This window comes from Heloderma suspectum, chromosome 3 (genome assembly GCF_057233095.1).
Source record: "Heloderma suspectum isolate Gila_16-S chromosome 3, 16-S_ref, whole genome shotgun sequence".
Lineage (NCBI taxonomy): Eukaryota > Metazoa > Chordata > Lepidosauria > Squamata > Helodermatidae > Heloderma > Heloderma suspectum.
In genome coordinates, this window is record NC_139460.1 from 97,174,665 (window position 1) to 97,187,453 (window position 12,789).

At 43.6% G+C, this 12,789-nt stretch overlaps 2 protein-coding genes across 10 annotated transcripts in view; one reads left to right on the top strand and one right to left on the bottom strand.

Annotated features, from left to right (window-relative positions):
- OTC (ornithine transcarbamylase) overlaps positions 1-3,263 on the bottom strand; it is a 32,593-nt gene extending 29,330 nt beyond the window's left edge. Inside the window, exon 1 of one of the 3 annotated variants that reach the window (XM_084843953.1) lies at positions 3,207-3,263. In XM_084843953.1, the coding sequence (XP_084700079.1) occupies positions 3,207-3,235 (29 nt within the window). In that variant the 5' untranslated portion in view covers positions 3,236-3,263. Of the gene's footprint in view, positions 1-95; positions 196-2,971 lie in introns of those variants that run through there. The other 2 variants (XM_084843954.1, XM_084843956.1) reach the window with 2 other exon arrangements.
- An 18-nt stretch (positions 3,264-3,281) lies between these two features.
- The window catches only part of RPGR (retinitis pigmentosa GTPase regulator), a 57,621-nt gene continuing 48,113 nt past the window's right edge, over positions 3,282-12,789 (top strand). For 5 of the 7 annotated variants that reach the window (XR_014789146.1, XM_084843943.1, XM_084843944.1 and 2 more), the window contains exons 1-3: positions 9,314-9,471; positions 11,136-11,261; positions 11,921-12,013. Coding sequence is in view for 6 of the 7 variants with exons in the window: in XM_084843943.1 (XP_084700069.1) it covers positions 9,336-9,471; positions 11,136-11,261; positions 11,921-12,013 (355 nt within the window). In the remaining variant the exon portion in view is untranslated. Of the gene's footprint in view, positions 3,476-9,313; positions 9,472-11,135; positions 11,262-11,920; positions 12,014-12,789 lie in introns of those variants that run through there. The other 2 variants (XM_084843945.1, XM_084843948.1) reach the window with 2 other exon arrangements.

Here is a 12,789-nt window from a genome sequence, read left to right on the forward strand (position 1 = left end):
GTTAGGTGAGTTGCAAAATCCATAGGTTGTGTCATTAGCACGTGAGACTAGGTCGAAACATTCTAGCAACATCTATGGCTCAGTCAGACATTTACCTGGTTGCCAAGGGCCTTCTCATGGGGGTGGAGCAGGGGCCCCCTCTCCTCTCTGCCACTCAGATAAATTGATGTGTGATGCAGGTGCTCCATACAGACACAGATCATACAGAAAGCTCATTCATGTAATCTTCTCCCCCACCACACTATTTTTGTGGGGGAAGCATCACACAAATCAGACAGCCATATGATCAGATGTCCACATTACACGTGATGCGCCCACTCCTTCACTATACCAAAGACTTGCTGTACCATAAAATGTCAATCCTAAAGGAAATCAACCCTGACTGCTCATTGGAAGGACAGATACTGAAGCTCAAATATTTTGGCCACTTAATGCAAAGAGAAAACTCCCTGGAAAAGACCCTGATGCTGGGAAAGATTGAAGGCAAAAGGAGAAGGGGACGGCAGAGGATGAGATGGCTAGATAGCATCACCAATGCAATGAATATGAACTTGAGCACGCTCCAGGAGAGAGCGGAGGACAGGAAGGCCTGGCGTGCTATGGTCTATGGGGTCACGAAGAGTCAGACACGACTGAACAACAGCAACCATAAAATGACTGAATCAGGTCCATAACAGCACTGTTTTAAAGCTGGGGTTTCTAATGTGTCCATAGACACCTCTTTTGGCACCCACCAGGCTGCCTGACCCCATCTGATTTTTATTTTATTACTTACGATTTTTTTAAATTAAAAAATAGCTGGGAGACTGGCATGCTCCAAAGAGAAATTCTGCCTTCCAGCACCATCTTTATTTGGGTTCATAAGAGTGGTTTTATGTTTTGGAGTTCAGACTCCACCTTTGCCTCATACCTAGATTTTTGGGCAAGTTACTTCTCTTTTGGTCTCACCAGCTTGCTTTCTGGGAAATGTGACCCACCATATCCACCATGGCTACCGTTTTATGAATGGGTAAGCCCCTGTTGCAGCCATTTTGTGAAAGTGCCCATGACACTCTCAAAATTCCAAATATGCCCACTGACCCAAAAAGGTTGGGGAGCCCCTGTAAATCATCAGGCTCTAGCAAATACTTGCAAACATGCTTGTTTATTTAATCTAAATATTTATATACTACCCTTCAGACAAATGCTCTTAGGGTGGCTGATGAGCAGCTAAGAATGATTTAAAATATATAAACTGAAACATGTTAAAACAGCACAGTAAAAAGCAACAGGAGCAATCAAATCCAACAACAGTGGTGACAATAGCAGAGATCATTACAGTGAATGGTCTCGACCTATGGAGCAGCTGCATAAGTAGAGCAGCTCACTGGATCAGGAAGTGAAGCCCCACATGCTAGCTCAAGCCCTTGTGTAAACAGATAATCTGACCTGACTCTATGACACTATTGTGTTATGCAGTGGCAGCTGCTACAAGGCTCTGCCCTGGAGTGAGAAAGGTATATGGTCCACTCCCAAGGTCCTTACAGTGGCATCCTCAGCTTCTAAGGCCATTTTCATATGTGACAATAAAAAGTATGCCTGCTCCATGCTATTTGTGCTACATAGGAATATTATTTATTCATTCATTCATTAATTCATTCAATTTATTTATTATTACATTTATATCCCACCATTTTGCCTCTTTAAGAAACGCAAGGCGGCGTACATAACCCTCCTCCTCTCCATTTTATCCTCACAACAACAACCCTGTGAGGTGGGTTGGGCTGAGAGTCTGTGACTGGCCCAAAGTCACCCAGTGAGCTTCCATGGCCAAGTGGGGATTAGAACCCGGATCTCCCGGCTCCCAGTCCAACACTCTAGCCACTACACCACACTGGCTCTTAGATGAATATTGTTCATCTAAGATCAACTGTGGAGGAGAATGCCAATCTACTTCCTAGCCAATGTAGTTTACATCAGCATAATAGACTCAGGTTTAAGCTAATTTTGCAAATATCCACAAGAGCTCACCATTTATTTTTTTTTTACTAGCCTGCTTGCCCAGCAAAGCAATGTTAAGAAAAAGGGATCGTCTTCCATGTGAGAAAAGCTTTCCTGTCTGGACACCTAAAGGCAATTCATTTACTACATGTGACTTTGGGTACTTCCAGATGAGGTGCTTCTTGTGAAATGACATGCCTCGTTCATGGGAGACATTTTATCGGGTATGTGCGTCCAAGTAACAGGTGTTTCTAGACAGAGGGCTCTTAGTGCTACCAATGAGAACGCACTGTGCAGCTATTATGTCTTTTTTTTCTTAATGGATTTTCTGCTGGAAGAGAAAATACATAAGAAGTGGTGGGAAAATGTCTAAATCCCCCATATAATTCTGTGAATGAGACAGAGCAATGGTGCCATAAAAGTCTTGTCTGGAAGCACCTGTTTTCCATTTACAAGCCTTCCATGTTTTCCCACTATTTTCCCCATCTTTTTTCTTACCACATACACACAAATCCTTGAAGGGGTGAAAGACGGAATACTTGCACAATGTCTTTTGACTGATAGCACTAGGAGCTGTCTGCCTGGAAGCTCCTTAAGTGAATAGCTATGGTATGTACATATCCTGATTTAAGCAGTCTATATGCTTCATATCATCTATGGAAATGCCTTAATGCGTGTTACAAAGTCCTGTGTTTATGTGGAACTGGCAATTTGAAAACATAGTAATTGTTATAATAAACGTTTGTATAGCACTTTAAGCGTCCAAAGCATTTCACAGGCATTACCTAGTTAAAATCCTTGCAACAACACCTTGTCGGCCCCTTCCAACCCTACTATTCTATGATTCTATGATTCAGTATTATTATGCCCCTGTGATGCAAATGGGGGGGGGGGGGCTGACTGAGGGAGTGTGTGTAGGCTAAGGTCACCTAGCGAGGCCATGACTGAGAGTCAAACCAAGTAATTTCTGATCCTCAGCTCAGCCTCGTACCAAATTCGTTAGGCCAGATCTCTGTAAAAACCAAAAAACCACATTGGTTTGGTAGCTCAAGAAGAAAGCACTCTGTACACACGGAGAAGCGCCCTTCTCTTTCCCACTACTATACATAAATGAGCCCTGACATTCAAACAAAACAAAACAAAACAGGCGCAGGGGCTGAGCCCTGGCAAACCTCCCCAACGCAACCAAGAATGCCCAACGGAGCTCTGCCTAAGCGGGTCCGCGCCTTACGGCAGTAGCGACAACTCGCCCCATCCTCCGGGCGTGCTCAGTCAGAACGCGCACCAATCGACCGGTAGGAGGCGCTCTAACGCCCGTGGAAGAGAGACGAGGGCGGGACTTGCCTTTCTGGAGAGATTTCCGGTCGATCTCGCTAGTTACGAAGAGGCTCTTCTTTTTCAAAGAGTTCCTGTCGCATGTAGGATCCTGTATTTGCGGGGCAAGAGTGGCAGAAGTACCACGGAACCCATGCCAAAAAACAGTAGAACAGGCAAGGTTAGAGGATTTCTTGCAGTGTTTTGAAATAACATTTTTTTCTCCTACCATTTTTTTCTGTTTTCTTCACTGGACGAGCCTGTTCTGAACTCTAGTTTTTAAAAGCAGGTGGTGGGGAAAAGGTAATGAAGGGCGCAATCCGATGCATGTTTGGACAGAGAAAAGGCCTACAAAACTGGCCGGGGAATGCTGGGAGTTGTAGGCCTTTTCTCTGTCTAAACATGCATAGGATTGCACCTTAAACTGTTGGTGGGTGGGAAGAAGTCACACAACAGAGAAGATTAAAGCTGGCATTCAGCATGTGAGTTTATTATGTTTATTAAGAACAACCAATAAACATTTTGGAAACTGCTTCTTCTTCTCCCTTAAAGGGATGGACATAGTGGTGGAGAATGATTTACATTGCCCTCAACTCTTTGGGGAATATAGGTAGGATAAAAATAAAAACAGCAAAATGTCTTGTAGCAATTAACAAATTTAGTATGGGACAAGCTTTCATGGATTATAGTCCACTTCATCAGATGACGTGGTCTTTAGTCTACGAAATCTTATGCCATAATAAATTTGTTCCTCTTTAAGATGCCTTGGTGGTCCTCGATCTCAACCGCCTACCTAGCAACCTAAATTTGGCTTCCAGGACCTCATGAATACATTTCCCCACATCGCTGGTACCAACTTGGACCACGACCACTGACTCCACCCCAGCACTATCTACTAGGCTATCTAGACAGTGCATGACATCTGCAACCTTCGCACCAGGCAAGCAATTCACCATGCCATCTACACGGCTATCACAAACCCAGCTGTCTATGTATCTAATGATCAAATCTTCCACTACCACAAGCCCCCTTGCCCCGAAGGCACGTCCTCAGTGCGAGAAGATATTTGTTCGTCTTCCAAGGAATGGATCCCTTCTAAGGCATCATTTCCCTCTTCCTCAGAATGATGCTCTCCTTCCCCGAGACCCACATTCTCCATGATGGCAAAGGAGCTGTCACGCTGGGAGTGGGACACAGCTAATAGGTCCCTGAAGGTCTCATCCACCAACCTCTCTGCCTCTCTTAACTTCTCCAGGTCAGCAACCTTGGCCTCAAGGGAACAAACGTGTTTCCTGAGAGCCAGTAGCTCACTACACCGAGTACACACCCATGCCTTCTGTCCAGCAGGTAGAAAGTCATACATTTGGCACTCAGGGCAATACAATGGATAGCCCCTGCCCCCCTACTGGCTTTCAACCTTCACAACTGGTTTGTTATTTGAATATGTTTTCCCTAGGAACTTAGTTGTTTACTATGAGAAGGTGGGGAAATTATTTATAGTTTTTTATTTACAGTTACTTACTGTGAGTACAGAATAGAAAAGAAAGAGTTGACTGCCTCAGCTTCCTCATCCTGTTGCTAAATTTCATAGTTGCTTAGCTCAGTTGTTTGCTGATATTTTGTCTCCTGCCTCCTTATCTATATAGATGTGCCCAACTGCTGCTGCAGTGAATCTGATTGAAGGGCTTCATTTGAAAAGCAAGGGAGGCTGTGTGTGACTTCCTGATCAGCACTGACTTTCAGTGGCTGGGAATGTAGGTCAGTTGGACCCCCAGGGAATGGCAATTCCTATTTAGGAAGGAGGACTCTTAACAGTAGTGAATAGGAGACCTATTGAGGGGAGATCCTCTATTCAATGGGTCATTGGAGGGGACAGCAGACAAAGGGTAGGTGATTTGGGAAGGCTGTGGCTTGCAAGGTCTGGATCCTTTTTCTGTGTGTTTTTTAAAATTTAAATGATATGCTGAACTCTTAAACTTGCTTTATTTAATGAACTGCTTTTTAAGACCTAAAGCCTGAGCCTAAACTGAGCCCAATCTGAAGCTAGCCTGCACTTGCTTTAAGCAGTCTCTTATTCTTCCCTTTCTAACCTCCGTTTGAGGTTAGTTTAAAATATGCAGCTGAGGTTCCTTTCAACCACTCAGGGGGTTTTGTTAATGCAAGGCTACAAGGCCTGTAAGTTCTTGCTGGATTCCTGCCTGCCCACCGCAATATTTAGTTCTGGTAAGTTTGTAAGGGGTTATCCCTCTGAAGTTTAGCTGTGTCCTTGTTTTGGCTTCAGCTGCTATTTATCAATTTGAAATTATTACCTGAGGTACTTTAACAAATAATTAAGTAATTTCACTTACCTTTCCCTCACATAGTTGCTTAACTCGCTTGTTTGCTGATGCTTTGTCCCTGGGGCTTAAAACAACAATTCCCCCACTCCTATCTTTTAGGCTTAATGTTATGTTGTCCATCTCTAAAATGGACAAATGTTTCTGGAAAGTTTTCTACATGCTTAATTTGTCCATCATATAATGCATGTGATGTGTGGCTTAACTAATTTTCTTGAGGGTTCTTGCTTTCCAGTTGTCCAGATGGTGTTTATCTGTGGTTGCTGGATATCATATGGCATTAGCTGGTGGCAGGGAACTTGTAAGTACAAGCAAAAGCTGTACACTTTAGAATCTAAAGTTTAGATGAACAGAGCATTTTTGTGGGCTCTAGGTCCCACCAAGCTTTGCCTCTTGACCCTTGAGTTGCCACCCTGTTCAAAAGGAAGGGATGTGTCTTTACACACATCTCCCCTAAGATCCTTATGCCAAAGAGAGCCTATTGATTCTCTGTTGCTCAAGGGCACACACACCAGCACTCAGAATTGGTGGCTGAATGGTGCAGCACAGCTTCTTAAAATGTTGGCCTAGCTTGTGGAGGGAGATACCATCTGGGCTCCACTTCATGCAGGAAAATACATGCAAGGTTGTTATAGAGGAGAAGATAGAGGGAATGTTGTCAGCTCATATGGATAGATGGATGAGTGCCTACCTGCACATTACCATGTAAAGCAGCCTTCACCAACTTGGTGCCCTTGTGATGAATGAAATGACAAAGTTCCCTTTATTGTGATTATTATGTAACAGTCTGTGCATAAGTAATGGCTGTTCTCTTCCTTTCCACCCCCACCCCCGAAGTACTTGTGGATGGATGCCTATGTATAACCCATCTAGCCTACTGATCTTTCCTTTAAAGGGTAGAGAACCACATTCCTGTCTTTGTTATATTAAGCTGTGCCCTGCTCTGATGTACAGTTTGGATCTGGCTTTGATTGCATTCTGTTGTGAATGGATCCACTTGGTTTCTTTCAGATGGAAATGTTAGGGATGTGAGCATGTTGATGTGCATGGTTTCTCTTCTTACAACAGAAGGGGCATAAGGATAGTAGGGGAGATATGTATGAAGACTTCAGTCAAGACAGGAAAACATAGTACTAAGAATGGGAGATGAGGAAAAGGGTGCAAAAGACCATGCTGAAATAACAAGATGTACCATGCATAACAAGGTGTGCCATGCAGTCTTGATAAGTGCTGGTTGGCTGTAGGATGCAAAGAGTAACAATTCCTGAGAACTGGCTCTGGCTAAGTGTGAAGACAGGCACCTTCCAAGATGGGTGGGAGTTCTTAAAAAAGGAAATTCTCAAGGCACAATTACAAACAATTCCAACAAGAAAAAAAGGTGGAAGACAACAAAAGAAGCCGATGTGGCTTCACAAAAAGATGACCTGAAAACAAAAAAGGACACATATAGGAAGTGGAAGGAAGGCCAGGCAACATAGGAAGAGTACAGGCAGGTAGCACAGAATTGCGGGGCTGGCACCAGGAAGGCTAAAGCTGAGAACTAGCTGAGGTTAGTGAGGGATGCTAAAAGCAACAAAAAACATCCTACAGATATGTGCATAGTAAAAGACAGAGGAAAAAAATGTTGGTTCAGCTATTAAATAAGGATGGCAAAATGATAACAGATGACAAAGAAAAGGCAGAAGTGCTCAGTTCCTACTTTGGCTCAGTCTTCTCCCAAAAGAGGATCTATGACCCCCCTGGCAAAGGCGAAGTACAGGCTGAAGGGGCAGGATTGCAGCTTGAGATCGATAGGCATATGGTCAAGGAACACCTCGTTACTTTGAATGAGTTCAAATCTCCAGGGCCAGATGAACTGCATCCTAGATTAATAAAGGAACTGGCAGAAGAACTCTCAGAACCACTGTCTATTCTCCTTGAGCAATCATGGAGGATGGGTGAAGTGCCAGATGACTGGAGGAAGGCTAATGTTGTCCCTATCTTCAAAAAGGGTAAAAAGGAGGAACCTGGGAACTACAGACCAGTCAGTCTGACATCAATCCCTGGGAAAATTCTGGAGCAGATGATAAAGCAATCCATCTGCAAGCAACTTGAAAACAATGCAGTGATTGCTCGAAGCCAACATGGATTTGTCAAAAACAAATCCTGCCAGATGAATCTGATTTCAGTTTTTGATTAGGTAACCTCCCTTGTGGACCGTGGGAATGCTGTAGACATCATATACCTCGACTTCAGCAAAGCTTTCCACAAAGTGCCCCATTATATACTGATGAGCAAACTAGCTCAAAGTGGGCTAGATGAAACAACGATCCGGTGGATCCACAGTTGGCTACAGAATCGGACTCAAAGAGTGCTTATGAATGGGACCTTCTCAAACTGGGAGAGGTAACGAGTGGGGTACCGCAGGGCTCAGTCCTGGGCCCAGTGCTCTTCAACATTTTTCTTAATGACTTGGAGGAGGAGGTGCAGGGAATGCTGATCAAATTTGCAGATGACACAAAATTGGGCGGGATAGTCAATACTTTGGAAGACAGAAACAAAAATCAAAGTGATCTTGATAGACTGGAGCGCTAGGCAGAAAACAACAGAATGACATTTAATAGGGATAATTGCCAAGTTCTGCACCTGACTTCCTGACTGTTAGAGCAATACAACAATGGAACCAATGACCTAGGGAGGTGGTGGGCTCTCCCACACTGGAGGCATTCAAGATGAGGCTGGACAGCAATCTATCAGGGATGCTCTGACTTGGATTCCTGCATTGAGCAAGGGGGTTGGACTCGATGGTCTTGAAGGTCCCTTCCAACCCTGCTATTCTATGATTCTATGACTCAAAGGAAGCCCCCCCCCCTTCTCCCCAAGTGTATAAAAACCTGGAGGACAAAGAAGGAAGTTGGAGATACCCCAGATCCTGGACAAAGTGTGTGCTTAAGTACTCCTGGTCCATCCTTACGTTATACCTTTGCCTGGCCAGCATAAGTGGTGTGTTTGTAAGTATGAATAGGTAGCTCACTGTTGCTTCTGTATTTCCCTTTGGGTTTGGGTGGTGTCTCATCCCATCTGCCATCCTGGTAATAAAGCTTTAAATTTGTAACTTTGGTGTGCTCTTTTTCAATTCCTCCGTTACAATGTCCCAGGAACCTCAACCTGATCAACCGAGATGTCTTGTTTGGTCAAATAAACAAACAACCTGTCACACCCTCCAGCTGTGTTGGACTATAACTCCATCAGCTATTGGCGAAGCTGGCCAGGGGTGATGGGAGCTGTACCCCCAACACATGTGGAAGGCATCAGGTCGGGGAAGCCTGATTGAAAGCCTCCCCCATTAAGTCCACCGGGCATGATTATCTCAAAGCACTACAACAGTAGTCATCTGCCTGCTTTATTTGGGTTGGACATCAGTTTCTCCATTCGTCGCGTTCATGCTCATAGAGTTTACTAACCGCAATCGGAAATTCACATACAGCGCTATTCAGTGTCTTGCGGACCTTAAAAGAAGTGTCCGTACTTTTTTGCATTTCAGTTGTCTCTGACAACACGGTTCACATCCTCCCCCCCCCCCCTTCCTGCTAGAAAACTATTAAAACTCGGTCCTAAACTATAATCGGAGAGGCTTGCTGGGGGCGGCGGCGGCGGGGGGGGGGGTAGTGGAGTCTTTATGGTGCCTAGAGGTTACGCTCTACACCGGCTTGGAAGCCACTCTCTATGGTGGAGCCAGCCTCTGTTGCTAGTGGCAGGCGGTTTGTTTACTTCCGGGCTCCGGGCGGCTCAGTCTACGTCCTAGGCACCTCCCCCTCCCCCCTCCAGACTGTCATGGGGGAGGCCGAGGAGCAGGTGCCCGGTGAGTCCCCGTCCCCCCCGTCTCGGGAAGTTGGTTGGTTGGTGCCGGCGACCCTCTGCTGTTTCTGTCGTCATCCGCGGTGTCCGCGAGGGGAGCGCGTGGCCGGATCCCCACTTCCTCCTATTCTCTTCCCCCCTCTGTGTTGCTTGGCGCAGGCACGGAGGACCGGCGCGTGTGCTTCAGGCTCGGGAGAGCTTCCACCCGATCCTAACCCGTGCTTACTCGAAAGTGAGCCCCCTTGGTTTCTGCGGGTCTTACTTCCAAGTAAAGGACGCTTGAGGTTTTCCGCCTCTGTGCCCGATTATGCAGAGGACGGTGGCTGCGTGTATATGCACATTTTATACCAGCCTTCCCCAACCCGCTGCTCTTTAGATGTGTTGGACTACAACTCCCATAATCAAGGATTATGGGAGTTGTAGCCCAACACATCTGTAGGGCAGCGGGTTGGGAAAGGCTATTTTACATCAATAATCTCTTTTGGCTTTTGATCTATTGTACGCTACACACACACTGTCACTCACACCCATACAACATACACACAAGCATTTATGTTGTCTCGTGCCATGGTTGCCATTCTCAGTCTTCTTAGTAGCTTTTTTTTTTGGTACATTGCAAAACATGAATTCAGGATGCAACGGATTTGTTGTGTCTCCAGCATGTCATTCTAAGTAAATGTGCTCCTAATTTCATGCATACATAAATATGTTGATAGTTTCATGCATTGCTAGCCTGATGGGAGTGTGTTTATTTGTCCCTAGAGTTGGAAGAAAAAGCTTGTCAGGCAGCCCTGTATGCTTCTTCCTAAGAACCTGGGGAGGTGAAGTAGAATTTACCAGATGTAAGGTTCCAATATAAGGCAGGTCATGGGATGAGAATGGCATGATCACTTGATATCTTTGAAAACCAGGTTGTATATTACCTTGGACAGAGTAAGCACACACTCTGTAGCTCTGTAGCGCATACATGGAAATTGATTTTAGAAAAAGTGGTGAATAAAGATAAATGTATGGATGGAGACTTTCCACAGCTCCTTTCTTCTTTCTTCTAAAGAATAATCTTGATCCCCCCTGGAAATTATAGGGAGCTAATGTGGGATATGCCATAGTTGTAAGCACAATCTACTCAGGTCTTGTTTTCAATTGGGAAGGGTTGTACTGGAAATATATTGCTGGAAGAGTTTTATACGCCTTAAAAGAAGTGGCATGTGGGGGCACTTATTTCCAAGAACTGATAATGGATTTTTAGAGCAAATGTATGTATATGAGTGTGGGAAGTGGTTGGATAGAGAGCCTGTGTCACTCTACCCCAATGTAATACTTGTTTTGCAGGGATAAGCTTTTAAGGGCACAATCCTATGCATGTTTAGACAGAAAAAAGTCCCAGCATTCCCCAGCTAGCCAGACTTTTTTCTATCTAAACATGCACAGGATTGCAACGTAAGTATATTTTTGTGCTGCTTATGTTTTGAATCTGAAATGGAGAAGCCCACTTTTACTGACATCATTGTTAAGCAATGTTATCAGATAAATACTTTGCTGAAAGCATCTATAGCAGAACTTAGGACCTTGACGGGGATAATATACCTAGAATTTTGGACGTTTTATATAGCAAAAAAAAGGGTACTAATTGGATTGTATGAAATGGATTCTAATATTTATTTTTAGAATCAGGTGCTGTATTCACATTTGGGAAAAGCAAATTCGCGGAAAATGTGCCTAGCAAGTTTTGGTTTAAAAATGACAAGCCTTCGCACATATCATGTGGAGATGAACATACTTCTGTTGTAACAGGTTAGTGTTAAGAGTTTAAGGACTGTGTTTTGCAATATCCAGCTTTCCATACCAGGGTTTTATCACTATCTCTGTAGCAGCATCACAGGAAAATGTATTGATACATTTGTAGATGTTAGAAACATTTCTTTGTGAGATTAACCTGGTAAAGGTTGATGACAAGGCTCAGTCCTGAGGATAGCCCTGGATATTACACAGATGTGGTGACAGATGAAGCACGGTGACTTGTGCTTCCTGTTTATATGAAGTGGAAGTTCAGATATCTCCCCATGCTGAGATGTATGAGTGTTACATGCATCTCCCTTGTCTTCAAACACATACCCTTAAAAGATACCATACAAAGAAGTATAGTTTATTTACTTGTCTCTTGAATAAAGATACATGCTTAAAGTAGTCTATAATTCTGTTAAATGTTTTGTTTATCAAATTTTATTCCACATTTTCTCTCATCAAGAGTTACCAGAGCAGCCATTTCATCTATGAGTAGCTATAATTCTATGTTTGCCTTTGTTTGTAATTGACTATTCATTGCAATGTATGATACCTATATATTTTTGTGGCATGGCAAATGGTCAGTTGAAGTAATTCCATTATGTCAGATTATCTTAAAACAAATACAGCGATGGTCACTTATTTTCTTCCATCTCTGTATTCTGTAGAAAATGGTAAACTCTATATGTTTGGAAGCAACAACTGGGGACAACTAGGGTTTGGAACAAAGAATACCATCAACAAGCCAACTTGTGTGAAAGGTTTGTCTTACATATTTGGCTTTATAATAAATGTTGTAAGGCGCTCTGATGTCACTCCAGATTTCTAAAGAAAATGCAGGGTGTTTTTAGATCTCCCCTCACTTCGAGATCTGACGTTTTTGCCAATCCGGGTTGTTGTTTTTCAAGCTGTATAGAAAAAATCTGTTTGAAGATTTCTTTTATGTCCATCCTGTACATGAGGACACTTGCTTTTTCCTGTAGTTTAAACTCAGAGGATGAGCAGTGAGAAAGAGTAAGGCTGGGGCAATTTTTGGCAGTGAAAACTTAAGCAAAGTCCATCAGCTCTGTTTTCAGCGATAGTAAAAGAATTAGGGCTGTATCTAACAGTGTCATTCCACTAGCGCAAAGGATGTGCTAGCTGAAACTAAGTTCACAAATATGCGCAAGGAGAGAATCCAACTGAAGTTCTCCTTCTGCAACTGCTTGCATATCTTAGGTTTACAAAGTGGTCTGCTAGCATTTGCACAATGGGAAAAGGCAGCAGAGCTCTGCTAGTGCAGGTGTTTGTTCAGTTAACAGTCCATTGGATTTAAGTCTTAGAGCACAAGCCCTGTTGAGTTTAATAGGACTTGCGCTCAGGTAAGCGTGTATAGGATTGCTGCCTTAATGATCCATTTTTATGATTCAGGTATAGTTCGAAAATCCAGTATATTCTTGTTGCAACTTCCCATTTTGTCTCTGATATATGATTAGATGACTCCATAAAGGTTGTAAAGCTAGCACTGAACACATTTAACAGTGATAACTTTTAGAAT